At 52.1% G+C, this 27,910-nt stretch overlaps 1 protein-coding gene across 1 annotated transcript; it reads right to left on the minus strand.

Annotated features, from left to right (window-relative positions):
• On the minus strand, nucleotides 1-27,910 carry CASS4 (Cas scaffold protein family member 4). Its single transcript, XM_054573354.1, has 6 exons — nucleotides 27,807-27,910; nucleotides 11,398-11,820; nucleotides 7,613-7,702; nucleotides 6,220-6,300; nucleotides 4,041-5,351; nucleotides 1-411 (listed from the first exon to the last, which is right to left on the minus strand). The coding sequence occupies exons 1-6, from the start codon at nucleotides 27,843-27,845 to the stop codon at nucleotides 1-3; spliced, it is 2,355 nt and encodes a 784-aa protein (XP_054429329.1). The 5' UTR covers nucleotides 27,846-27,910.

A 27,910-nucleotide genomic window follows, 5' to 3' on the forward strand; every position in this document is an offset into this window, starting at 1 on the left:
TCATCCCAGCATCCCTCTGAATTGCCGTGTATGCTGCTCCAGCTTCTCAGCCTCGGCCTGGAGCTGCTCCAGGGCCGCAGGGCTCGGGAACTTGAGCACGGCATGCTTGGTGGCCAGGGCCAGGTTCTTAAGCAGGCTGCAGAGGTGGCTGCTGCCGCGGAGGATCTCATTGCGCACGTCCTGGTCCTGGGTCTCATGGCACAGCGTGTCCACCAGCTTCTGTCCGATCATGATGGCCAGCTTGCTCTGTGCGATGAAGATCTCCGGGGGCTGGCTGCAGCTGAGGCTGCTGCGGAAGACGCCGATGGCTTTGAAGAGCGCCCCGAAGTAGAGGCGGCAGTGCTCCGACAGGTGGACCTTCCTCTTGGGGTCCTGCGCACCCAGGGGTCCGGGCACAGGGTGACTGGTATTCTAGAGGAGCAGAAGAGGACAGTAGGTAAGAGACAGATTCCCTCAGTAGGCCGTGCTTGGCTCGCTTTTCCTATTTTTGCTCCATTTGGTAGAGTTTTTATAAGAAAAAGGGCAATTTTGTTTGGGGAGGCCCGTAGGTATAACATTTGCCTCACAAACTAATTTTAATGTTTTCAAAGCACTGTTACATAAAAGCGATAACACATACAATCTTATACATTGCATTATATGCACTCTTACTTATCGTATACAAATATATAAAATCTTATTCAATTCTCTCAACAAACCCATTCTAAGAAACACAGTGACAATGGCTAAACTTATAACTTTCAAACTTGCAAGTACACTTGACGGTGAGATGAAAATGTTTGCTCGGTGAACAAATTCTAAAGAATTTAAAAAATCCTTTCTAGCTCCAATATCAGAGGTAACACTTGAACCTAAAATTTTTTTGGAAGAAATCTAAAGATGCTGACCTACCTGCCTTAATAGTAAAATACTTCTCTTGCTTGCTAATAAGGTTTCATCTAGAATGTCATTGCTATGAATTTTTTTCTGGACTATGGAACCCATGGCCCCCAAAGCCTGCCCCCTCTGGAATGATGCTCTGCATCTCACTTAGTGGTGACCACGTCAGATAACCATCGAAAGCCCTGTTGTCAGGTTATAGGTGAGGAGACTGAAGCGCCGTAAAGTAAAGAGGCTGCCTAGAGCCATTCGATGAGCAAAAGGAAGGTCTGGAGGCCTGGGACAAGGCAGGGAGGTCTGACACTCATTCTTTCCGTTAAACTGTGCTCTCTCTCATCAAACTATAATCAAAATGCACAGTCCAGAAACACTCCGACAGTGTTATGGTCTGACTGCGTCCTCCCCAAATTCCTATGTTGAAACTCTACTGTCCAGTAGGAAGGCATGAGGAGGCAGAGCCTTTGGGATGTGAATAGGCTTGGATGTGGCCACATGGGTGGGGCCCCCGTGGATGGGATTAGTGCCCTTACAGGAACCAGGGAGAGCTCGCTTCCCTGCTCTGCCCTCTGCCCCGTGAGGACACAGACAGAAGATGGCCTGCAGGCTGGAAGGGGGCCACCAGCAGAGCCTGACCATGCCGGTCCCCTGATCTCTGAACGCTTCCAGCTTTCAGAACAGTGAGAAATAAACATCCGCTGTTTACAAGCCACGCCATCTACAGGACTTTGTAACAGCAGCACAAACGGACTACGGTAGGCAGGCAAAGTGACAAAGAGGTTGGCATGTTGGTTGAGATGGATCTCTGGGCGCAGGGAGCATGAGAAGGAAGGAGCAGATGCTGGAATGTCAGCATCTTAGCTTGAAAGTGTTAACTGTAGGTAAAAATAAAATTTAAAAAAAGGGCTGTGATTCTCATCCTGCGGGGGCTGGAAATGTGTGAAGATATTTGTGCTTCACCAGGGAGCACTGCAGGCAGAGTCAGAGGGCAGGGGCTGCGGGTGCCGGATGTCCACCCGCACAACAGAGAACTGTCCCCGAGTGGTTGGCAGCTCCCCCCCGCCCCACACTGGGAAGCACTGTCCGTCTAAAGCAGTGGCTTCCCAAGTGCAGTCCTTGCACCAGGGACTCAGTTTCCCTGGGAACTTGTCAGAAAAGAAATTCTTGGCCGCATCCCAGACCGACCGAACCAGACACTCTGGGAGGGGCCTGTGGGTTTTAAGATGCCTTGCAGGAGGCTGTGGCCAACTCTCAAGTCTGAGAGGTGCTGGCCTGAGCCCCCGGCTTCGGGCTGTTTGAAGCGGCATGGCTTCCAGCGAGCCGGCAGGCCCGAGAGCGTTTGAGGTCTGAGAGCTGAGAAGCAGGAGGTCCGGATTGTCATCCTAGTTTGCCTTCGAGAAGGCAAGAGGCCTTGTCCATGTGCTTGGACATCATTCTCACTCCCTGTCACCCCCCCAACCCCAGCCTGGGGGGGTGGGACGAGGGGTGCGGGCGGAGGATTGGGCTGGCTCACCGCCTCCCCAGGCCTCAGTAATTCAGAGAACCCTTCCCATGTTGTGCCCTTTCTGCCTTGCTCTTCGCATCAACTTGCTTCATCTTTGTCTTTAAACGGATCCACGTGTATTAATCAAAAGGAAACTTTTTGACTTGGTAGATGCAAAACTACTGTCATTTTGCATTGGCAAATGGAAAACTACTGGCAGAAAGATGAGGTGATCAATAAAAATAAGCACAGTGATAACATTTTTGATTTTAAAAAAAGAAAGGACGTCCAGTGTCAAAAGGTGTTGAAGATGCACAAGCCCCAGACCCAAACGGCTTTTCCATTGGAGTCAGAAGCCTTTGAAGAGGATGGCGAAGGGGAAGGGAGCCTGTGGGGTTCACGGCCACCTCAGCGCTACCCGTGACAGACTGCAGAGCACGCGCCATTATTTCATGAGCGGTTCAAGGACCGTGTTCCCCATCCTTGGGGCTCCCTGGGCTTGTTCTTCTCCCGGGTCCCTTCTCTGGTAACGAGGAAACACCAGCCCTCCTCCCTGTGGGCCAGGGCTGTATTGTCGAATGATCCACGGCAGGAAACATCTCTCAGGATAAAGCATCTGCATCGGAAGTAGTGGGAGGTGAGTCTTATGCTTACCTGTGTTTCTAAGTCTTTGTTTTCATCTGGCCTTTGTTCCAAGATGGGTTTTACTTCCTCTTCTAGGTTAGGCAACTTCTGAAAAAGAAAACCCCTTTGAATCACTCCCATGAACGCTCTTTTTTTTTTTTTTAACCACCGGATAGCTATTTTAGTCCACTTTAACACTGGAATATGCCTCTTTATAGTTTTGTTCTGTGTACTGATGCCTTTTTCAACACAAGGGCACATTAGCCACCCAAGGGCTGAACTGTGTCAATGACAATATGGCCTAGTATAATGACACACAGGGTTTTTTTTTTTTTTAGATTTTTATACATATATATTTATTTACTTCATTGGGAAATGAAAAATATCCACATTTCTACCTAGTCTGGAGTGTGTTAACACTCTTACACCACAAGGCACTTTGGCAGAATACCAAGACACCAACACCGGGCAGAAAGCGCCAGGTTCTCTACCTGACAGAGCCCCCAGGTGACCTGCTGTGCCTCCTGAGACTTGCAATTCTTGAACTAAAGGTTCTCTTTCTACGGAGCATCTGAACTCATGCAGCAGCGTTGTTCTAGGGGCGGCTAGGGTTTGGAGGCTGTGAAGACCACACACAATTTGGAAGAGTGTTTACACTTCCTCTTCCGTTTCTAAGAAACACGCTGATGATGACTAAATGTGTAACTTTCAAAAATGCAAGAATACTTGATGGTGGGATTAAGAAATTGGCTTAAAGAATGGATTCCAAAAGGCTTTGGAAGTTCTTTCTAATCTTAGTGCCCAGAGAGGTAATCTCCAAACCCCCACATTTGGAGAAGATACCCTACCTGCCTTAATATTAAAATATTTATCTCACTTCTTAATAAGATTTCATCGAGAGTTTTACTCTCATAATTTTAGTTTTTGGAAAGTGGAACCAGTGGCTCCCAAAGCCTATATAGCTATTGAAAGATTCTTACCATCTAACTCATTGGCAACTACTCCAGACAAAGATCAAAAGCCCCTTTACATGATACACTCAGGATGCTGAACTCACCTTTTCACGGGTATTTGTCCAGTTTTTCTTCAGCAGTTCAGGGGAGAGGTCGCCTTCCCTTTGTTTAGTGAAAGGAGCACTCCTTTGATGTGATTCCATTTCCCTCTGCGGAAGCTGGATGCATTTTGCAAGCTTAGATCCTGTGCTGGGGGTCAACGGCACGGTCTCTTCTTTTTCATAATTCTGCTTGAAAAGGAGCCTCCCGTTGGCAATGACAATGGAGGCAAACCTCTTGATGTCTTCTGGCACCATCCGCGCCACCATGACAAACCTCTCGAGGTCATCCAGGCTGTTTTGGACTTTGTCCGTCACAAGGACTTCCAGGGACCAATGGCAGCCATCCAGGCTCTCCTTGGTTTCTAGCAGGATCTGGTAGGAGTTGCATATTGTCTGGAGCTGATTCCTGATTTTGGCCTGAAGGTTACTGTCGGTGAGGTGACAGGCAGCCCCACAGACGCCGTGGGCAAAATCCAGGAATTCTCTCAATGACTCTTCGATGTGGTCGGCAGCCCTGTGGATCGCGTCGATGTGGGCCTCCAGGTGGTCTCGGAGCCGCCACGTCCTGCTCACAAAGAGCATCAGGCCCGCCACCGAGCTGGCCACCTTGTGCTGGAGAGCCGTCACCGTCCCCTTGGCCAAGTCCAGGTCCAAGGACAGCTCTTTCGCCGACTCCTCGCAGAAGGAGCTAGACGAAGAATCGGTGGATGTGGAGGAGCATGAAGACACGACGCTGACCCTGCTGTCGGAGCTGTTAATGGATAACCCGTCCGGCTCGGGGCAGAGCCACGTGGCCTGCATGGGGGACCAGGGGCAGCTGTAGTCCCCGACATTCTCAGGCGCCCCACCAGGTTTCTTCAGCTCTTTGGCAGCCTCAGGGGCACTTGGCTTGGCTTTAGGGATGTCGTAAATGTTTGGCTTGGTGTTCTGCTGCTCCACTCGGGGAGTCAGAAAGCTCGAGGGAACCCTGTACCCGACACCATCCTCTGAGCGGGGGGTGTCCCTGGGCTCTGGCACGCAGTAAGCAGGGGTTTCTGGAAGGCTGAGCTCCTTCTGCGTGGGCACATTTTCACCCAGGTGTGGCGCGAGGGACCTTGCTCTGCTCTTCAGAGGACAGGGGAAACCAGGCATTGGTCTGGGGAAAGCATGGGGCCCAGACTTGTCCGCCAAGCTCGTTAGAGATCCATTGCTCACATTGGCTTTTTTGGGAGACGCAGGGGTGTCATAAATCCATTCTGATTTCTGAGGGTTCGGTAATGTCTTGAAGCAGGCTCTCCTGAAGGTGACTGTTGATGTCACGGGGACACTCAGCCTCTGTGGAGAGCCACACAAAGCCGCCCAGGTTAGTAGCGATAGGAAGAGGTGCGAGCCCCCCCCCTGTGATAAACGTGTACTGCGCGGAGGGCCTGGAATGGCAGGCGCTGCGCCGATCGTCAGCGCCCGGCTCAAGCCCCGCAGGCGCTCCCCGTGGCCATGTTCGTCAAGGCCCTCCCAGCTACGTTCCGGTCTCCTTCTGAGCCTCCCTCCTTCCCGCTTCCGTCACCCGCAGGGCCAGCGCCCAGGCTGTTCACCCCTGAACCCGTCGGAATGGCTACTTCATAGCGCAGTAGTGAACGTCACCCAAACTGGTCCCTGCTCTCAGTGCGCTCTGGGCCCCTCCCTTTCCATATCACACACTCCTCCGCCCCCTGGGGACGCCGCAGAGGCGCCAGCTCCTCCGTAATAAGGCCTTCCCTGATAACGGGGGCGCCTGTCGGTGGCACACACGTGACAGCATCCAAGGATGAGCAGAGATGACGCAGGTTTCAAATGAGGGCGTTTCCCCCAGATACGGGTAAAAACCTACGTTAACGTGACCTGCGCCGGAGGCCGCTGATGAGAAGGAGCATTGATCTAAGGTCTGCCGGTCTCCTGCTCTGTCCCCACACGGCGGCGAGTCCCTCTCAGGGACTCTCCCGGGCTCACCCTGAGTCTGTCATAGAAACAGAGGCTGGAGCAGCATGAGGACTTCTCCCAGCCACCTGCGCCGTCCCGCTCCTGAACCCAGCTGCGGCCAGGAGCCTCAGCGCAACGAGGTCTGCCGCGAGGAACTTGCATTGCGCCTTTGGACCAAGCTCATAAGAAGGGCCCCAGAGAAGGTCCAGGTTTCCTACCACGAACTGGAGCACCTGGTCATACTTACACTGGGCTGGCTGGCCTGGGGCCCGCGTCCTGCCTTCTGGGGGCTGGCGGGTACGTCGTATAACTGCTGCTTCTCCGGTTCCTGGGGAAAGACCGCAAAGTAGGACAGTGTGGATTTTTCCTTCCCAAAGGCTACCCCTCACAAACTGGCTCACACCAGTGTTGTTTCCAAATGCAAACGCGTGTGTCTGGGAGGGCTTTGGGTCACAGCGCTCTGGGGTGGAGGCTTATGCGCAGCAGTGGGCATAGTTTTGACTGCAGACTTTGTGCGTTAACAGATACTTCTTAGGCAAAGTGGGGACAGAGGGTAGAGAGACTGAACTGCAGTTGCCTGAGTTAGAAACGATAGTTCAATGCCCTCTGGAGGTTAACCTCGAGCCTGAACCACAGGAGCATGAATGAGGCCGGGGCGTCCTGGGTCCTCTGCATCCCTTCTCTGTTTTCCTCAGAAGAATTTGTCCCGGGCCTAGTACTCATGTGTTCGTCCTGCACACACTCACGGAGTACCTGCTGCCTCCGGACGCTAAGCCGGAGGACACATCTACGTCCAGTGATGAGCAAAAGACACGGTGGCTGTACAGATAGCACGCATTTTTGTGTGTGCGGCAATTAGAAGATACTTATGTTAGGGTGTGAAAATCAGGTTCTGTGCCCCGACGCGAGGAGAGAGAGCACCGGGACAGGTTTTGTGAAGGAGAGAGTTGGAGGGAGGGCCACCCAGACCCCAGACAACAGCCTCTGAGGACCGGGCCCACAGCAGGGTTGGAACGCCAGGCAGTTCCACGTGCATTGAAGGAACAGGAGAGATGCAGCCACGGAGCAGTTTGAATGGTTCAAGGAGTGAGTCACGTTGTTCTTTGATTGCGTGAAGCATACCTTACAGACCTGATGTACCAGTTACATACAGATAAGTTCAAGAAACACCTAAGATTCCATCCCCCAGAGGTAATCGATGTTAGGATAGCCAACGATGATGCTAAGACGTGCTGTACAGGGTGGGGCAAAAGGAGGTTTACAGTCATTCGTATGGAAAATAATACGATAATTAATAAATGAGGATACAAGAGTAAACTCCGGGTATTGCATACTCACAACTGTAAACCTACTTTTGTCCCAGCCAGTATATCCTTCAAACTATTCTTACAAATGCACATGTGTGCATGCATATATATGTGTATGCATAGATATAAAGTGTGCATTTCAACTGAAAAGTAAAACTTTTAGACACATTCAGCATTCAAATCGTCCTGACGTTCTCCCACGCAGGCCTGAGCCCCCTGGGCACAGAGCTGGCCTCCAGAGCCGGGAGTGGACGGATGTGCGCTCTGCGTGACACTGGGAACCCCACTGTCCGGGTGGGGGCGGGATGGGGTGTGGCCAGGGGCAAGACTCACCTTCGGGGCTGGGGGGCAGTGGCTCTGGACAGGCACGTCGTACAGAGCTGGCGAGGAGGCCTGCGCAGGTCTGGGCATCGAGAAGACGGCCTTGGGGAGACAAAGGAGGAGGGAAAGGAAACGTCACCCGCATATTCCCACACCAAGCTGTCTCACCTCCAGGCCGCCTCCCCCGATGCCGCGGGCCTCTCCCCACCCCGCCGGGTGTTAATGCGGCTGACCCTGTGGGTGACATTTGCTGTGGCCACGCCTACAGGGAGCAGAGGGGCTTTCCTGTGTGTGGATTCCAGGTGGGAGGGAGCCAGCCCCCGGACGCCCATTGTTTCTTGGAAGTTCAGGATGGCCATTGATTCAGGAACCTATCTGGAAGCCTGGTTTCGGAAAGTTTAGGGCACTGGGAGGAAACTCTGGTTCAGAGTCCGAGAGCATGTCCGTCATTTTCACTTGAAACATGAACAATTCCCTTCTCTGAATGTAAACCAAAACCAAATGTGCTTTTTATTTGGTGATTAAAAAAAAAGAGTCACGCCAATGTATTGCATTAAGGAAGTTGGAATAAAAAGTAAAACAAGCTCAAGACAGCGGTCACCCTGGGGGAAGTGACCAGAAACAGGCGCGAGGGGCTTCTGGGGCATTAGTTTGGTTACATTTCTTTCTTCTTCCTCCTCCTCCTCCTCTTCTTCTTTTTCTTCTTTTTCCGCTTCTTAGCTTTGGTCTGTTTCTTGACCTGAATCCTAGTAACTGAGCTGTACCCTTAGGATTTGCAGGTTAAACTTCAGCAAGAAAGTTAATGCAGGGGGAAGACAGTGCCACTACAGGTCAGGTAGACGGAGGTCAAGGGCCTGCCGAGGGCTCTGCCCCTGGGCGTTGCCCATCCAGGGACGCAGAGAAACCAGCAGACACAGCCGGGAAGCCTGAATCTCTGGTCTTCAGCAGCCCTGTGACCCCGAATGGCCCATTCCACCTCCCTAAGAATTGGCTTCTTCACTTGCAAAGCGGAGGCTTGTTCTAATCTGATGGACCCCGGAGGCCCCTTTCAGCCACAGAGCCATCTGATGTGGACGCGTAGGCTCCTCTGTTAGGCCAACATGAGGACAGGGACAAGCCTCCACCATCTTGGTTTTTAATTCATGGCGGCCGACCTTCATCTAGAAAGCGGCGACCCAGGGTCTCCCTGGCTGAGTCCCAAGCCTGGGAACCACCGGTCGGAGGACAGTACCACGCTGGTGGGGTCGGCTCATCCCAGCGCCGGCCACTTGTGTTCAGGGAGTGTTCCCTGGGCGGCCGCAGGCACAGGGCTAACCACTGGGCTCCCCAAGTGGGGAGGACGTGTCGGCCTGCCCCGTGGGTCAGAGGACTGCTCGCCTGTCATCCACTTGCTTTCTTGTGTCCCTTCCTGCTGGTAGTAGAAGCAGAAGCAAAATTACTTAGGATCACCCAACAGTGCAACTGGAGCGGACTTTGGAAACGGCCAGGTCCTCGGCTCTCCTGATGCAGAGGAAGAAAGGGAAGTGTGGAGGGGTGATGTGATGCTTCCCGTCACCCAGCGTGGTCGTGGCTGCCCCAGAAGCCAAGTGCACCAGGACTCCTGGTTCCTGAGCCACCGGTGGGCTCTCCAAGACCCCCAGGGACAGAGAAGGCAGTGATAAAAGGGGTGGGTGGGTGGAGGGAGGGAGCACACATGCAGAGAGGGCAGCCGCAGAGGAAACAGCAGCAGGACTCAAGGCTAGAGAGGTTCCCCGGGGGTTTTACGGAGTCCACCGCGGGAACCCCACTGGAGCGGCAAGGGGCCCCTGGTTTCTGAATTCCCCCTCTGTGGCTGTGGTTCCTGTCTGGGCGCTGTGGCCTGCACAAGCCAGGGCTCCAGTGGTCAAGGACAAATCTTACAGCTAGTGTCCTGACCCCCTTCTGTGGGGACAGGGGACGCAGTTTCCCTGTTACACCCGTCGTGAGCCCACAAGCTGAAGTCCACAGTTAGGAGGCCGGCTGCCGTACCTGGTTGCTCCCTCCTTTCAACAGACGCTTCCTGAGCAGCGCGTTGGGCATTAGGGATACCCGGTGAACTGTGGACAGTCCCCGTTTTCCTTTCGGGACAGGCAAAAACAGCTTTTGTTTGTTTGTTTTCTTGCATCGTTTTGAAAAGAAACTCCAATTAATTTCAGCCGGGGCCACTTGCGTTTCCCCAGGGAGCCACCAGCGAGGCCGAGTCAGCTGCTCAGACGGCAGCTGAGCGTGCCAGGCTGAGGCTGGCGCCAGCTGTTCTAGAAAAGTGATTCAGGGTCCACCCCAGGGGCCAGCTGCAAGAGCATGGACAGCTTCTTCCTGGTGTTTGCAGTCAGTGCCCGAGGGGCAGCTGTTCCGTGTGACAACTGCCTGGTTCTCTGCCTGGCAGCCCACGGAGTCAGAAAATCTGAAGTATTCGGAATCTTCTAAGGAGTCAACAGCTTCCCGTTTGAAGCATTGGGAGCTGGTGCTGCGGAGGCCTGCGTCGTAAGGACAACGTTCCTGGGGCCCCAGACCATCCAGCGGATGTTCCTGGACACAGGCCTCGTCGGGACCTCTGCCCCAAGCTGTGGCCAGGGAAAAGGTGTCATGTGAGCTGAAAGCACAGCCCATGACAGCAGGAAATGCCCGCAGTGACTGGAGACGCTGCAAATCTGTTCTGCATTCTTAACACCGCATGGAGGCCAGGGTTCGGGGAAAGGGGCGCATTGTTACTCTTCTCCGGTTTTGTTTTCATTCCCTGCTCTCTTTAAAAATTTTTTTTTATTCTGCATTTACTGAGTGCTCCTTTTCCTCTTTTTAAACAGTTTCTACTTTTAAAAATTCCAGAGGTAATACACGCTCTATGTTCTCACAGACATCAACTTCCTAATCTCTCGGTTGATTAAACTTCTCTTGGTGCCCCCCGCGGCCCCGTGCCAGCCACGGTCTCGGGTGCTCGCGATGTGACCGCGATGAAGTCAGGTTCCTGCCCAGAGTCTTCTTTCACTTTCTCCTTGACCAATTCTGCTTCCGAAGGCCAACCACCACTGGCGTGAGTCCTTTTCACAGCGTGAGCAGGCACACACACGGAACTTATTTTCAGTTTTTGCTTGTTGATTTGGTTTTTATTTTAAGAGCTCTTAATTCCCCTGTAAAAATACCTCATAGAGCTCCTCCGCCTTTGTTTCACAACTGCGGGATAGTTTGCGGGAGGGGCGTGCCGGCGTTTTTGTACCCACCCCCTTGTTAACAAACACTCAAGCATCTTCAGCCTTTCCTTACGACAAACAATGCTATGGCAGCCATGGCCTTGCCGTCCAGATAGATCTTTGCCTTCTCATGTATTTCTGCAGCAATTCTGGAAGGAATGTGTCTCGGTTGAAGGGCACACAAAATTGGAATCTGATGAGTAACCTCTTACTTTTGAATCCATGGAAATTTAACCCCTCCATTTATCACTTGCAAGCCTGAGGTTCCTACTTGGGGTAAAAAAAAAAAAAAAAAAAAAAAAAAAGAAACCGAAAAAAAGGCTGGGAAAAAAACACTTCCCAGCACAGCGGGACTGAATGTTCAGCTTCGTGCCAAGTGTGGGTGTCTGGAGAGGGGGGACATCACGGGGGTGACGTGACCAACAATGACAACTGACGGAGGAGCCAAACGGAAGCTCGCTCTGTCACGCCAACAGTCTGGTTCCCACTCGGTACATTTGCTTTGAGGGACACCCATCGCGGAAGGGGTGACCACTCCCTTGGGGAGTTCACATCGCTAGACCTGTGTCTTTCATTTGGAAATGTGCTCACCTGTTTTGGAAAGCTTCGCGTCGTGTCGAAGACGACTCTGGCGGGGGTGGGTAGTGCCGGTAGTTCGTAGACTTGGACCACGGGTGACGACGTTCCCTCCACCCAGCTCTTCATGTGCTCGTACACGGGGCTTGGAGGTGGGGGGCCGAGCAGGGTGGGCGCCTGGTAGGTCTCCTTGGAGCTGGTGAGAGCATCTTCCAGGCCTCTCGGGAAAGGGGGACAGGGCCTGTCTGCGGGGGCCTCCTGGAGGACTTGCAGGCGGTTGGCCGGGGCCAGGCCTTGCCTCCCGTGGAGCACACACCTCCACCAGCCCTGGCTTTCCGGCACATTTTGCTCCAGAATGGTCAGGATGTCCCCTCGGCAGAAGGCCAGCTCATCGCAGCAGTCAGGGCGGTTGTCATAAAGCGCCTTGGCCAGCAGTGTCTGGGGGCCGGAGGGGAGAGAAGTCACCATTATTCCCGCCACCAGTGACCACTGCACCGGTACCACTCCCTCCAGCACCTTAGAGAGCCTCACAGCTGCTATTTGATCTCCTGTCCTTGTCCCCAGGGACTCTTGTCCCTGCGCTTTGCCTGATGCATTCCTACCCATTCTTGTGGTCTCAGTTGACATGTGACATCCTCGAGGAAGTCTGGCCTGCACCCTGAGACCAGGGCCAATCTCCCTGATGTGTCCTCATCGCCCTGACTTACTTTGGAGCAATGATGGCCTTTGTAGTTACACAGCTGAGCACAGCATTGCCCATAGTTGGGCTGAAACCCTGGTTCTGTGACTTCCTAGCTGTGTGTCCTTGAGCAAATTGGCTACTCTTCTTGGGCCTCTGTTTCCTGGTCTGTAAAATCGGAGGAGTAGCAGTGTCTTACCTCACAGTGTTATTGTGAGAATTAAACAGGTTGATATGTATATAAATCTCACGGAACAGCAAGCACCCTGGCACCTGGTAAGGGCTCAGCAAAACGTGGCTGGCACCATCGTAATTACTGCCTTGCTCTTTGTCTGGCTCTCATTACTGTTTCCCTGAATTGGATTGGAAGTTCCATGTCTGCTGGGACCATATCTCACTTATGTACTGCTCTGCCTCCAGAGCTAAGTATGGACCCAGGCGCGTAGGTGATGCCAAAAAAAAAGTCCATTAATTCATGAATGGTGAAACAAACACACAGGGGTTAGTGACCTGTCTGTGGTGGCCAGCCAGGGTCAAAGCCCAGCCCGTTCCCCGAATTCTCAGACACCTGCTCTGTCCATGAGCCACACGCTCCTCCAAGAACATCACGGGTGGCAAGGGTTGAGCTTCCTTCTCATTGGAACTTCCCCCCGTAATGAAATGAAGGCAGTTTGTGTGGGTTCAACAAACATAATCCCTCTCCCTGTTATAGCAACGCATGTTTATTGCAGAAGAATTGGGAAATATAGGTCCTGGCACACAGTAGGTGCTCACTGGCTGCCTGGTGAGTTCATGGCTGGGTAAGGATGAGTGTGATGCCCCTAGAGTCAAGTTTTCGGGAGGTAAAGTGACACATGGCACCCAGATGACAGCTCTTATTTCTGTCTAGGGAAGGGTAGAGAGGACGCTCTCTTTGACCGTCTGCCCAGCCTTTTAGGTGGCCTCCAGTGAGAATGACCGTGGAGATGTTCCGAACACGGACCACAAGGCCTGGTCAGTCCACACACTCAGGGACTGTGCCTTGGCCGTGCCATGAGCAGGTCTCAGGGGAATGTGGGTGCTCAGCCTGGAGAACCCAGAGGAGATGGAGCTCTTTCAGGGTTGTGCAACCTGTGGCCTGCGGGCCATATGCGGCCCAGGATGGCTCTGAATGCGGCCCAACACAAAATTGTAAATTTACTTAAAACATTATGAATATTTTTTTTCTGTGATTACGTGTTGCAAATGTATTTAATGTGTGGCCCAAGACAACTCTTCTTCTTCTAGTGTGGCCCAGAGATGCCAAAAGGCTGGACACCCCTGATAGAGGGAGCAGAGTTTTAGAATCCCCTCGAGTATTGATTAAATGTCAAGACTTACTAAAGTTACATTCTACTTTATACTTTTTTTCCAGTTAAAGGGGCAAATAATTTGTGTTCAGTAGGAAAAGATAACCTGGAAGACTATGGTTTATAACTTTGTCAGACTTGAATCAGATTGTACCTAGCCCTGAACCCTAACCTAATATTCCTTTATTAAATTGCCCACAGATACCGAGATCCTCAAATGCTCTTTGACCTGGTTTTTGCATCTGTGTGGTTCCCTCATTAATCAATCAGTTTAACAAAATCTTTGACATGAGTTCATTTTCTATTTGCACAAGAGTCATGATTTTGCCCTTTGGAAAATTAGACATTGCCCACACCGGGAAGCAAAGGGAAAACAAAAACCCAGTTTCCAACCGATCATCACAACTCCCATGAAATACAAGTCAATGCCCGCCATCTGAAATCTGATCATGTTGCTATGTTGTTAAAAAACCTCCAATTGTTGAAAACCGCATTTAGAACAGCACCGAAGCTCCACACCCGATCACCCTGCCCAATCGGCTCTGGCCCACTACTCCCGTTCATTTCCCTCTGGCCACATGGTTTTCTTCCTTTGCTCACACACACTAAGTTGCTTCCACCCCAGGACCTTTGCCTTCGGATGCCTCCCTGCAAGACTTGGAGGTGATCACCCTCCAGGCGAGCTGGAGAGAGGACCCAGCGGGCATGGTGAGGCCGGCAATGTGCGATGAACAAGGACCAGCAGCAGCGAAGTTCATGGTGCACCTAAGTCCCCGGCACCGTGCAAACCTCTGTGTAGATAACACCTTGCCTGAACGCAACCAACACACCTCGACAAGGGAGCCTACGAATAGTTACAGTTGTCACTGTGGCTGCCCACAAGGTATTTTTTAATAGGGTGTTAATTTGGACATGCTTGTGTAAATAGTTAAGAGGTAAGAGGTAAAAAAAGGACATATAGTTATATTCTTCTTCCCCCTGGGCACACAGGCAGTTGGAATCTGAGTACCATGGAAGAAGTCTTCCGAACCGGTTTCCAAAAAGGGCATTCTGCCCAAATGCCCACCTTCACACAGCAGCTGAGAGAGGAGAAAGGAAAATGAATAAGCATCTGGAAGGAAGAAGGGGAAGACACGCAGGGAAAGGCAGGGAAGGAGAGATTCCCCGTGCTCAAGGCGACGACCACCTCCCTGCGGGATGCGGTGTGCTCCTCCATGTTGAGTCAGCAATACGCTCTGGGAGTCATAAGCTATAACTGGAGAATTCCGGGACACCGTTCGTTGATTGGTTCACTCATTCCTCAAGACTCTACTGAACATCTGCTCTACAGAGTCGTGAACAAAACAGTTCCTGATCCCAGGCCAGTGCACACTCTAGTGGAGGCCACCAACTCCAGCCAAAAATAAATACAGTTGACAGATCAGAAATAAATACAGTTCAGCCCTGAATGATGGAGGCTGAACCCCACACAGTTCAAACCCCATGTATAACTTTTGCCTCTCCCCAAACTTAACTACGGAGAGCCTGCTGTCGAGCGGAAGAAGCCTTCCTAATGAACAGTCGATTAACACACTTCTAAAATATCGTATACCTTATAGACTGTGTTCTATATTATAAATCCAGTAGGCTGGAGAAAAAGGAACCATTTTTGAGAAAATCATGAGGAAGAGAAAGTACCTTTTCATTATTTATTGAAAAAAAGTTCTGCACACCAGTGGATGCCCGTAGCTCAAACCTGTGTTGTTCAAGGGTCAGCTGTAGAGGGTTTTTACGTCTCTTCAGAGCCATGAAGGAAAATACGGGAAGCGAGGGGGAACTGTGGGTGCAGGTGGGAGGTGGTGATGGAGGGGGGCTTAGGGAGAGTCCCCCTGGCAGTGAGTGGGGCCGTGGGAGTTGTGATCTGGGGGTGAGTAGGGACTGGATTGAGTCGGGGAGAGATGACCCAGGCAGAGGAAGAGAAATGTGTGAGGGCTGGAGGGACCGCGCGCGCGCGCAAGAGCGAGAGAGAGAGAGAGAGAGAGAGAGAGAGAGAAGTGTGTGGGGAGTTAAAGGAAGTGAAAGATGACCAGGCTGGTTGGTGAGAAGTTCACAAAGGAGCGGGGGCTTGATTTCTGTGTTGGCGGCTGTTTATATCTGGTTGCTGGGTGGGAAGGGGACCGGAGGGAGTCCTGTGAAGCCCAGGAGCCAGAGTCCCAGACAAGGTGGGGTGCCAGTGTCTCAGTGGAGGGTGGAGCTTAGATTCGGGGTAGCTGTTGGGGGAGGTGGCGAAAAATCGCACTCGACCTTGGAGGTGAGTCTTTAGAGACAGGCAGGGTTATAATCGCTGGAGACAGGAGGGGAAACACACTGTGGATCAGGGAGTGTAGGAAGCAGAGAGAGGGTTTCATACTGTGTCCCGCAGTGGCATAGACGCCAGCAGCCACTGATGTCATGCCATGTCCATGACTGTAAGCTGCTCATGGTTTGGGGGTCTGTCTACCCTCTCCTGCTCCTCCCTTCTGTCCCTTTGCAGGGCTCAGATCAGCATGGGGGGCTCAATCCTGCTTCTCGCTCCTTTCCCACCTGCTCCCCTTCCAACTTCTGTCCTCCTAAAATTAAAGACTTAGCGGCCAGGGGACAGGGAGCATAGAGATCCTGACATGGTTCCCATCAAAGTAGCCCAAAATCCTCATTTCCTTGGGAAGATCAATCACATCACGAGGTCACCAGTTCCCAGCTGGAAGCAGTAAATGACACATCCCCAGACAGGGGACAGAGAATGTAAAGTGGGGAGAGCTCTGAGCAGCAAGGGGTTGTGGGGACCTTGCTCTCTATGTCACGGGACCTCAGTGTTAACAAGATGGACATTTTTCTTCCACTAAAATCCTTCTTTGAAAAGCATCCGTGGTTAGCATTTTAGCCTGCTTCTCACGGATGCCATGACTTGCACGAATTTCTGGCTAGGCTTAGGGGACGGTGGCCGAAGTGTGCACACATTTCCTACCAGGGCCACGAGAGAAGAGTTATAGATGAATCATAGTATTCTTAAAAGCACACACTGCAGCTCTTTCCCATCCTTGGCTGTCTGGGAGCTGTGACCTGCTCCCGTTCACGACGGTGTCCCCTGCTTGCAGGAGTCTTTGCTTTGAGATCAGTGAAACATTCTCTTATGAACCCTCCTTCACAGGGAGGTCCAGCCCGGACTCAGAGCATCGGAAGCCAAGGCCAAAGGGAAACTGGATTATCCCTAAAGACAGGTTTCTCCCCCTGGAATGTCCTTGGATGCCCTTCATGTTATGTAACTACACAGAGAGCCTTGGGGAGATCAAAGCGGAGAGGATGGTGCAAGCTGTTAGCTTGTGAATGTTTATTTTCCATGTTTTTTTTTTTTTAAGCTCATTATGTTTAAAAGGCAAAAAGTTTCCAAGAGCATCAGAAAAATCCCCTTACCACCACGCTTTTCCCACCCACATTCTCCAAAAAGGGGAAGAAAGGCAGAGGAAGGAGGACAAGCCCGGGGAAGAAATGGAGTAGCTACATGACGCTTCCGCTGCGAGAGAGTGTGATGGGAGAGAGGCTCTGTGAGCAACTCGGGAAGGCGGAGGGGGCAGCAGAGCGGGGTAGCGCGTCGCAGCACAGGCCTGGGGAGGATCGCCCTTCGCAACCCCCCCCAGCTCCCATCCGGCCTGGTGTTTGCGGGCCAAATCATTCTGCTGCTGGCCGAGGGTGGGCCGCGCGGCGATGGGAAGGGCAGCGAGCCTCCCCCATGCGCCCGGATGCCCGTTCGATGCCCGAAGCACCCTCCAAACCCCCTGAAGACTAAACTTCTGTGACCCTTAGTGTTATTTCCCTATAAAGTAACCCAAGAGAAACAACGTCTTCTCTAATCCCTCGGATGTATACTGAGTCAGGCACTGTGTTGGTTTTGCGGGCGATGGTTTAGCCAATGCCTGGTCTATAAGGAGAGCTCACGGTGTAAACTCAGCCGGGGACTGCGGTGCTGAGCTTCTGTCACCTCACTTGAGATTCCCTATCTCACGGAGCGAGGACTGTTACTAGTATCCGTTTTAAGACATGAGAAAGCTAGGCACCAAGAAGGTGAGCAAGTACCCTAAGGTTTCTAGGGAGGATGGAACAGAACCAAGCTGGGAACACAGGCAGTTTTGACTCCAGAATCTTCTCTTAATCTACAAATTCTAGTGTTTAGCACAGACTCTATCACAAGATGGCAACAGAGTGAAGAACAAAGGGTGTCTCTGGAGAGAGGGATGGTAACCCGATAAAAACATTCTAGCTCAGTTGGTTAAGACCAGAATTAGATTCTGCACTAAGAATCCAGGAAATAATGAAATGCAATTACTAGTACATGATGTATTTGTATAACGGAATACTATACAGCCATTAAAAAGACAAGGTAGGGTGTATATGAGCTGACGTAGAACAATCTAAAATTATAGTGTTAAATTTTTAAAAAAGCAAGGTGAGAAACTGCATATTTCATTTGTGCTTTTGTGGGTAGCATCTTTCAGGAAGATTTACATAAATTACTGGGGCTCCCCCTCTGGATGGGGAAGCGGAGTCCAGGACACTACAGAGATGTGGGATTGAAGGAAAACACGCTTTTCTGTGCTCGTTGGTACAGTTAGGCAGCTGTAGCCCATGTGCACGTGTTTTGCTTTTGCAGTCTAAAAATCTAGTTTGAAATCAGGATTCCTTTCCATCTGAAGAAAAGAGCTTCCGCGCCAGGGAGCCGGCGACCATCCCTCAAGCCCAGGCTGCTCCCAGACTTGACTCCCAGCCACCCTGAACCTTGGCACCGTTTGCATACAAAGGCACCTCACATCTGGGAAACGCTTCTTGGACTTAGGGCACCTCACACCATCGACACAACCCCCATCCCCCCGCGGCACCATCAGAGGACCCGAGCCATTTACAGTGTGCCAGGCACTGAGAAGCGCTTGAGCGGCTTTGGGGACACTGCTGATTTTGTGAGTTTCTCTCCCCAGCCCCCTGATAGCCTGAACGCACAGAGAAGGCAACAAGGGCCCGCCCAGTACACCCCACAGGGTCTAACTGCGGGCGCACTAAGAATCACGGGAGTTTAGGCTGCAGTGATCGTGGCAGGTATTTTGGCATCGAATGGGTGTCCAGGAGAAAGAGGGAGGCTCTCTGCCCTTCTCGCCACCACGCTGTCCCCCTGGGCCAGCGGCAGAATGATTTCGGCTCTGCGTGCAAACACCAGGCCAGAGAGGAGGGCCTCCCAGAAGGGGCCACGCTGCCAACATCGACAATATGGCACCGGTCACCGTTGCTGTGTGATGCACACGTGTGACACGGGGAAGGCAGTGAGTGTGACCCCTTCCTCCTTTCCTTGCACGTGGAGTGTGCAGTGAGGCCTGCAGTTGACACCGGGACACCACACAGCCGGCCACCTCCTCTTTCTGTCCTCTCCTCGTCTGTCACTCATGTTCTCTCTTTCCCGCCCTCATTTCCCCGCTGTCCCTCTGCCCCTTCCTCCCCGCTCCCTCCTTGTTAATCATCTCCCTCTGACGTAGTCATCCAAGGTGGGAGCCGTGACCTTAACTTTCATGTTCCCTTGTGAATAATGACAGAAGCTTTTCAGAGCAACATTCAGAAGCAAAATTCCACAGGGGACAGGGAACTGAGAGTCACTTGAGATAGCAGAATGGTACGTTTCACAGTCAGAACTGGCCCTGAGATTTGCAACTGTGTTCACTGATTTCTGTTTCATGTGTCAGGGCTGATGTGCAGAGGGGAGCAGTTTGCAATATTGAGGACTTGACACAGCTTTGCCTCAATGACCTGCATTTCATTCTCAGACACAGTTAGAATTTTTAAAAAGGAGGTGACAGCTAAGGAAGTTCTTGCATCATCTTCCAACATGAAGAAGAGTTGCTTCTCTTGGAACTGTTTTTAAAACATTGAGCAAAGTGGTCAGATGACAGGAGCGGAGAGAGAGCCGTGGCCTTCTCTGTGGTTACCACTGCTGTGCCGGATGGGCTAGGAAAACACCGCGTTTCTGCTTCACGTCTCCTTTTGGAAAAGCTGGAAAGTTTTGGAAGGAGGGGCTCCAGGGTGTGTAGAAAATGATCTGAAGCCATTTCACGGTAATTCCTCTTTCCCAATTACTTTTATATTTAAAGTAACATTTAAGCTTAAAAAACACTTAACTGAGCAGAGTATAACCTTTTAAACACAATATAAATTCTCTGTCTTTTGTGTTTGTTTCAAAACCTGGCACATGAAACAACTTTCAGTTATTTCCACTGCTGGGATGGTTATTCAGGAAACATCTAAACCTCCTTCCTTAACTCAGGGGGAGACCGTGCAACCCCGAGTCACGGCCCCTGCACACGGGGACCCCTCAGCCCGCTGCTGCAAACGGATGCCGGGGGGAGTCACACAGATACTCACATTCGCCTTCATCTTCATCCTTTAAGGCGCCTATTCGTAAAGGGGATTATTCCATACGCTGGAAAACACCGGGACCTCCCTCCTTTCCGGAGTCACTTCGGAAGGGGCCCTTCGGCAGCGGCGCATGCGGGACACTGTGAGGTCTGGGGTCTAACACACTTGCACCCGCGCGGCTGGCCTCTCCGCAGCTGTCCTCGCCAGGCGGTCTGGGCTGACAGCAGCGGTCATGGGGAGGGATGGGGTCAGTTACAAACTACATTCCCTGGGCGTGCCCCGTGCTTCCCTGCCCCCCAGCGGCGCAAAGAGCCATTGTGGCAAATTTGTCTATCGGCACCGGGGAGAAAGACGTGAACAGACCTGGTGAACTTGGAAATGAGAAGCGATGTGAGAGAAAAAGAAAAGCTTCAACGCCTCTAAAAATGACCCTGGATGATGGCGTGTTCTGGGAACGTGCACAGGCCTTGACCAGTTTCTCCCTGATCACTTGGGACTCGGATCCTTCCAGCTTTGAATTCCTCCCGAGGGTTCAGGTGAACAGGCCGCTCGCTACTGGGACTTCTGCAGCCGCAGGAAGTGCCACCTACGGATGCGACTTTGAGGAAGAGGCTGTGGCCAGGGAAAATTCCCAGGCCGCCCGATGGCAATGAGACATGTTCTTCCCTGATGCCTGAGCGCTGTGGTTTTCCAACAGGTCTGGGGCTTGGCCAGATCAACTTGTTTGAATGCATTTCTCCTATTCTTGGGGATTTTGGGGAAATGCACTTTTCGTTCTCCAGTGATTCAACAATTACTTACTAAACACCTACTGCAGGTCTCACAGTGTGTGCTGGGGGTGGGGGAGCGAGGTGGACCGGGTGCCCTGGATCTAAGCTCAGGATTGAAAAACAGGAAAGATCTCCCAGGCCTTCTCTTAATCACTATTTTTGGATGTGGCCCGCGATGGGCCCGTGTTCTGCCAGACTGTCTCCTACAGCCCGTAGTGTCCGGGAGGTCCAGACCCATGTCCCTGCCGCTACCTCCACCCAAGTCCGCTCCTTGCCCGCGAGTCCCTGAGCTGCTGTGTGAGATACTTGGTTTGGAAAGGGGAGCTGTGAGCAGTGCTGCACGAGGCAAGCGGTTGAGGATTCAGCTCTGCTCGTGAGAAACTTGTGGAGGGAGGAGGGCGAGCAAGTGAAACACCTCAGGCCTCAGTTTCCTCATCCACCGGCGAGGCAGGCCCCAGGGTCTCCTCGGCTGCGGCAGGTGGCACTCTGCAGGGCTTCCTGTCTTACTCTTATCTCTCTGTTCAAGAAAGGCATCAGAGGCATTAAAGAAAATAACAGCTCCTGGCCAGGTGGCTTCTTTGGTCAGAGCATCGTCCCACACACCAAGAGGTTGTGGGCGTGCTCCGTGGTCAGGGAATGCACCTCGGTTACTGATTCAATACCCAGTCGATGCAACAAATGGCAACCCATCGATATTTCTCTCTCACGTTGATGTTTCTGACCCTCTCTAAAATCAATGTATACACATCCCCGGGTGAGGATAAAAAGAAAAGAAAGCAACAGGTAGGTTCTCCTTTCTCATTTCCTTTCCTTCCTTCTTTCTGTTTTGGAAGAAAAGGAGAGGAAAGGCGTGGAGACAAAGGCAGGCGCTGTGTGTGTCTGGGTTGTAAGCAGCGGTACCAGCTCCAGGGAGGAGAAAGCTTTCTCTACGGCTGTGTTTCTTCAGCGTCATGTGCCTGTTAACTACATGCTTCCCGTCACATCCATGTGCCATCTGTACTCTTTTTATTACTTAAAATTTTAAATTAAGCCAATTAAAGAAACAACATACTCCCCCTAAGCAATATTACGTATGAAATGACAAGTCTCACGCGTTGCTAATTTTTTCTAATGCCCATTAAAACAAGTCACTAACCTTAAAGAATGTTCTCTCTGGCCCTGGCTGGTGTAGCTCAGTGGACCTCAGGGGACCGACCGCTGGCCTGTGAACCTAAGGGTGCAGGTTTGGTTCGCTGTCAGGGAGCAGGCCTGGGTTGCAGGCCGGGTCCCTGGTTGGGGGTATGTGAGAGGCAACCAGTCAACATGTCTCTGTCTCTTGTGCATGGATGTTTCTCTCCCTCTCTTTCTCCCTCCCTCTCCTCTCTCTAAAAATAAAGAAAGAAAGAAATATACTTTTAAAAAAAGAAAGAAAAAGAAATGTTCTATCCATCTGTGCACCGCACCTAAACTCATCCTGTGCCAGGTCAAGGTCCCCACAGGGTGTGACTCTTCCATCCGATTAGTCAGGAAGAATGCAAAGCCATTCAATGAAATGCAGAGAAAGGAATGGGGGCCGCTCACCAAAGTTCTGTCTCCCTCAGGGTCATTGATAGGGGTGTCGGGCCAGTGAGGGGCCACCCTGGCATTTAATTCTGTCGAGGTCAATGTCTTCCAGTTCACTGGGTTTATCCGCCTTGTCCACAGTGGGTGACGGGCCAAGCCCCTGCCAGCCTTCCCTGGGCGCCACAGGAAGGGCAGCGAGAAGCTGCGTGTGCGGCTGGCCTCTGCTGTCCCCAAGGTGTCCATCCCCTCGCTTTGGGGAATGTCCATGTGGGAAAGAAATACTTGAGATACTTGCTACTAGTAACCAGCTGCAACCCCAGGCAGGGCGAGTTTAAATGCTGAGCCCGAAGGAAACATTGCGTAGAGCACATTTAAACTTTTCGTCAACAAGATGGCTAGTTTGTCCAAAGGAGAGAGACCCTACTGCTTTCTTTTCCCATTTTTCCTTTTTTTCCCTTCCAATGATGGACTTCCTGGGCAGTGCCTAAACAAAACCTGTTCTCGACTCTAAGGAGAAGCAACAGTTTAAAGACAAGGGAGCACTGGACGTTTGCTAACTTACAAACCACAGGAGGCAGCGGCCGGGTGGGAGCCCGGCCTTGTCTGGGAGTCACCCTTCCAGGGTCCCCGTCCATTTCCGGGGTGGGGGCTGCTCAGGAGGCTGCGGAGTCTCCACGCCCACAGCCAGGAGGTGCAGCCCAGGCCCAGCAGGACACCCTGCCTTCTCAGCACCAACTGTCCTTGTGCCATGTGCACCACGGTCCCCATCCATGCCCACAAACAAGTGGCTTAGGGGCGATACATTTGGAAATGGTTCCCAAACTATTTGCTTCCCCTCTCTGACGGCGCCTCATGTTGGGGTATTTGAATACCATTCGTAGTGGCAACTTTGTGATACCTTCCTCCTTTGAAGTTATTTCCTCTCCGGACAGTTGTCATTTCCTCCCTTAGTCATCACAGTTCCAAAATGACCATGCTACGTTTCTATGGTCACTTCCTTGTTTCCATGAGCGTAGCCACTTTCCTTTGAACTGTCTTGCAGCAGACTTTTTTTTAACTCTTGGGGTGGTGGTGTTCTGTTTAGCTTCCCCCTCCCCACACAGCGTGAGCCTCAGGGCACTTACAGTGTTAAGACAACAAAAGTTATTAAGCAGGGAAAGGGGACGAGACACTCTTGTCCTCTCGTGGCACTTGGAACAGTGCTGGCACAGAGTGGGACCGCCGTATGCGCTGGATGAGTGAAAGGCGTATTGCCTCAACAGCAAACGGAAGTCAGGTTGGTGGGGAAAAAAAGTTTCCAAAAAAGATACACAAAAAGGCAGATGGCACCTGCAGTTAAATGCAAGCTATTTACACCTTCATTTACTACTGTTTCTGCCCACACCCCCTGACAGTCTCAAACACTGAAAGTTTTATTTTTTTCAAAAGAGCAGATGGCTCTTCTCCGTGTCCCCTGTGAAGAGCACGGAACCGGCCACCATGGAAGCGAAGCCACCTGCACTGTCCCCATATTCGTGTTCTGCTGCCGCCCTTTCCTACCCACCGTCCCCTGGGTGCATCGCAGCCCAAGTTGGCTCTTAGAAACATAGGTCAGGTCTTGTCATCGCCTGCTTTAAATAGACCAGTGGCTTCCTTTGCCAGTAGGATGCACTTCTCAGCGCTCACAAGGCCGATGCTGCTCCCCCTGAGACCTCCTTTCCAGCCACGCCCTCCGCTTGTTTGCTCTGCTCCACCAGCACTGGCCTTGCTGAGGATACCCCACTCGGCTGAACCCGTGCCTACCTCAGGGCCTTTGCACTTGCTGTTTCCTCTGCCTGCAATGCTTTCCCCATCACTCAGTCCTCCAGAGAGGCCCTTTCTGGCCATCACCTCTATGAGGCCACCTTGTTTTATTTTCTGCATGGTGTTTTTCACCCCCTGAGGGCATTGTGTCCATTTACTCAGTGCCTTTGCGGCCTCACCGGAACGGCCGCTCTGTGTTGACCGCCCCAGCCTCCCGAGCCCGGTCACCGTGTGTTGAGTGAATGGCTTACACACAGCAGTGAGCTGTGTTTCCAAGCTGGAAATTGAGGCCGGGCCATTCTGTCCTGTTCACCCAGGGGAGGTGGGTGAAGGGATGAAGCTGTTGGACACGGTCAGAGGGAGACCCTAGGTCCTTGTGATCTTGACTTTGAAGCCTCAGACCTAAGGCCGCCTCTGACAATGGGAGAAGGAAGCGACCTTTTCTCTGAAATCTAGGCTGAGGCGAAGCTCAGGCTGCGGCCCGGGGAGATAATGCGCTGAGACCCTCCTCCCAGATAACAGACGACAAAGTTCTTGTCCTCTGGGCAGGCCTGTGTTGCGAGTTCTCCCTTGTGCGTGTCCTATTACCTCCCAACGTACACCAATGCAACGCGTTTCCTGAGCACCTACTATGTGCAGGCGCTGCTCTATGCAAAGAGAGTCAGCACTGAACAGGAAAGTGCAGGTCTGCCCCCGATGGAGCTGACTCTCCGGGGGTGGGGGGGGGCAAAGGCAAAGCAAGTTCAGACCCTGACCAGTGAAGACGAGACAGTGCGAGAGGAGCCGGGGCGCTGCAGGGCAGGGGACAGCGGGGGCTGGCGCGTTCTCCCCATGCGATCCCTCTTGCCTTGCCTCGACAAGGACAGACTTTAAAATGTCTTCCTTGCCATGTCAGAGCTGCCAAAGGTCACAGAACGCCTGAAACTGCTCCCCACTCACAGGCGAAGTGACTCAGTCACCCTCCTTCAGTTGCTAGACATTTGCCCCAGGGAGGCAAGACGTCTGCACAGTGAGGCAATTTCAAGATCGCCTCCCGTGGTGTGTCCAGCGGACACACACACACACACACACACACACACTCAGAAGTAAACCTCATTGGCCACAGACGGGACTGAGTCAGTACAGTATATATGCAAACTCGTTTTAAAGATAAGGCCCTTTGAAACAACCAAAACTCCAAAACAAGGACGCCCATACAGTAAAATCACACATGCACCTTGTCATTTAGACCGCGTCCTGCAGCATTTCTGCAATGGCGTTGAACATGGAATCAATCCGCTATAGTCCAGCAAACCCACGAACAAGACGTGCCATTTGCCCCTTTGCCGTGCGCTCCCTTGTTGCCATCCTACCGTTTGGGGCCCGCATTTCCTATCACTGATATCGTGTTTGGTTTTTGGTTTTCTCCTTGTTTGCTAAGACAACGAGGGGAAAGGATAATAAAATCCGATCCCACAAAGCTTGCGACACTCAAGGGTGGAAGCCCTCCTCACAGGGAACTGTTGGCTGGCAAAGACCCCCACGAGGGCACAGCCGGGAACGGCAGCCGTTGCCACCAGCAGGGCACCCAGGCCACGGTCGGGGTAGGGAAGGCGGCTGGGCGGCCCCGGGGTGCAAGGGAGGGTTGCCGTAAAGTGCGGAGGACCCCTTCTGTGGGGTGACTCCATAAAGCCTTGCGTTACCATCTCTGCAGCAATCGAATGACAGTGCAGGCGTTCAGGCTGACGAGGCGGGGCAACGGCACGAAAATCAGTAGGACTCTCACATGTGCTTTTTGTTGGAAAAGGCAAGAAGCTCAGCTGTTTTCAGTAACCGCTCCTATCTGTGTAAAGCCTTTAAACATAGATTATCTTCCCTGTGCACTGACCGCTGTGCGGGGACGCCCAGGAAACCGTGGGCCGAGGTCGCCTACTGGACGAGGGGCCACCCCCGGGTCCTTGCCCTGTGACTGCCACTCCCGGGCGGGAGCAGCTGCACGAGCCGAAACATCGTTCACCTGAGACATGGGGGGTGGGGGGGCCCCTGTGACCTGTGGGTCACGTCCGGAAGACCGATCTGAGGGTGAGGAGTGAGTTTATATTTTTAAAGGGTCGTAAAAATAAGAAGACGGTGCCGCAGAGGTGGTACGGGGCCCACAGAGCAGAAGCAACTATCCAGGTCGTTAGGGAGTTTGCCAGCTGCTGGCAGAAGGGTCAGAAGACAGAGCCGGTTAAGCGCTGGGACCCTGGGCTCAGGCTGCCGAGGGGGGCTCCCGGCATCCCACTCGCTGTGTGCGACCTGGGCAAGTCGGTGAACCCCACTTTCCTCGTCTGTAAAGCGGGGATAAGACTAACATCTCCGCCTCCGGGAGGCGGGATGTACCGGCAAGTGCGAGGAGAACACTCAGCACCGGGCCGGGCAGACGACAGGCACGCAGTGTCCGCCACTACCGTCTGCACACCGGTCCTGACAGGACTTCACGGGCAGGCTGGGGGTGTCTCCTCAGGCGCAGGCACGCCTGCGGGTCACAGAGTGTGCGCTGCCAGAGACACTCGTGAGGCAGGGGGAGTGGCGCAGAAGTAAGAAATCTACATCATGAAACGATCTGGGATAATAAAACCAACGGTAAGAAAAAATAAAAAGTAGTGGATTATTCTCAATTAAGGGCAGCAGGGACCTGGCACACAACGCAACGTGCGGTCACGGAACACATCTCGGGTGGGGAACACACACACACACGCGCGCGCGCGCACACACACACACACATACCAGCCAAAAAAGCTAGAAAGGACATTTCTGGAAAATGTGAATGTGGGCTGACAGTTAGCATGGCATTATTAATTCAGTGGTAAGTTTTCTTGGGAGTGATAATAACACTGCAGGGCACTGTCCTTGTTTTGGCAGTTGTCATTACATCTGCAATTTGTTTTCCTATGGTTAAGCATAGCAAAGTGTGCGCTTGTATCTAAATGTATAAAATAAATGCAGACAATGTAACAAACTGCCAGGAATCTTGAGTCCTGGGTAACCAATATGCAAGGATTTACTAAATTATTTTTCCCCTATTTTCCCAATAGTTACAAATTTTTCAAAGGAAACAGTTGGGTACCATAGTCTAGCTGCGATATTTACACACGACTATTTAAGAGAGGCGTCATGCATTACTCAGCTATAAATTCCACTAATGACACCTATAATTATTGTTATAATAATAAAGAACATATTTAATTTCTATAAGCAGCCTCCCCATTTAGTAATTGTTTTATTTCTTTTTTCCTGTTCTACTTATATTTTTAAAAGGTGCAGCAAAGTAACCCTTGAGCTTCACTTTCCTTGTGTCTGAGAAAGGGTTTTTGTTTCTTGGTTTTGGTAGCTATTTTGACTTCCTAAATAGTGAATCTTTTTTGATTCCTGTCCCAGACTCGTGCTCCACTCACACAGATCAATACAGAAGTTAACGTGGAGACAGCGGGGGGCTGTCTGCTGTGGACTCTGAAGCTGAGGCTGTGGGAGGTGGGAGGCTGAAGCCCAGGTCCGGGCTCGACTGTGGGGAAGCAGCCCAGCGTCCCTTGGGGCGTTTGGGAGGGACCCTGAGTGTCTCCAGGGTCCACAGGGTGGAGAGGTCAGGGTGAGCTGAGGTCTCTCACTGAAGAGGCTTGTTGGAAGGTGAGTGGACACAAAGCGACAGACTGCGTTATCAACCCAGAAGCTGGGTTCTGCTGGTTTTCATCCATCTCTGAGTCCACCTGGTACAGAGCTCTAAGCGCATGCATTTTCCACACATAAACTGACATGGAACCTTCCCATCTCAAAATTACATATGGCTAGTATCCATCCTTCAACCTCGTTAGAAACTCAGAACCACCACCCACTGCTGTCCTTGAGCGTGAAGGGCGGCTTGGCCCTCTGCCCATTCAGACGGCTCCCGTCACTCACCTTGGGCGCTTCGTCCATGATGATGCAGGCTCCTTTCATGTTGCTGTGAAGCAGCCTCTCGCTGCTGTGCGGCTAATATCTCTGGCCTCACGGGCGAGTTACGT

This window comes from Pteronotus mesoamericanus, unplaced genomic scaffold (genome assembly GCF_021234165.1).
Source record: "Pteronotus mesoamericanus isolate MK-2021 breed Mesoamerican mustached bat unplaced genomic scaffold, CSHL_Meso_final contig_25, whole genome shotgun sequence".
Taxonomy (NCBI): Eukaryota; Metazoa; Chordata; class Mammalia; order Chiroptera; family Mormoopidae; genus Pteronotus; species Pteronotus mesoamericanus.

Coding starts and splice junctions, on each gene's coding strand:
- CASS4 (XM_054573354.1), bottom strand. CDS start 27,845: ATGAAAGGAGCCTGCATCATCATGGACGAAGCGCCCAAG. Junction 11,821..27,806: donor TCATGGACGAAGCGCCCAAG/GTGAGTGACGGG, acceptor TCCGGCCCCCAG/ACACTGCTGGCCAAGGCGCT. Junction 412..4,040: donor GGACAAATACCCGTGAAAAG/GTGAGTTCAGCA, acceptor CTGCTCCTCTAG/AATACCAGTCACCCTGTGCC.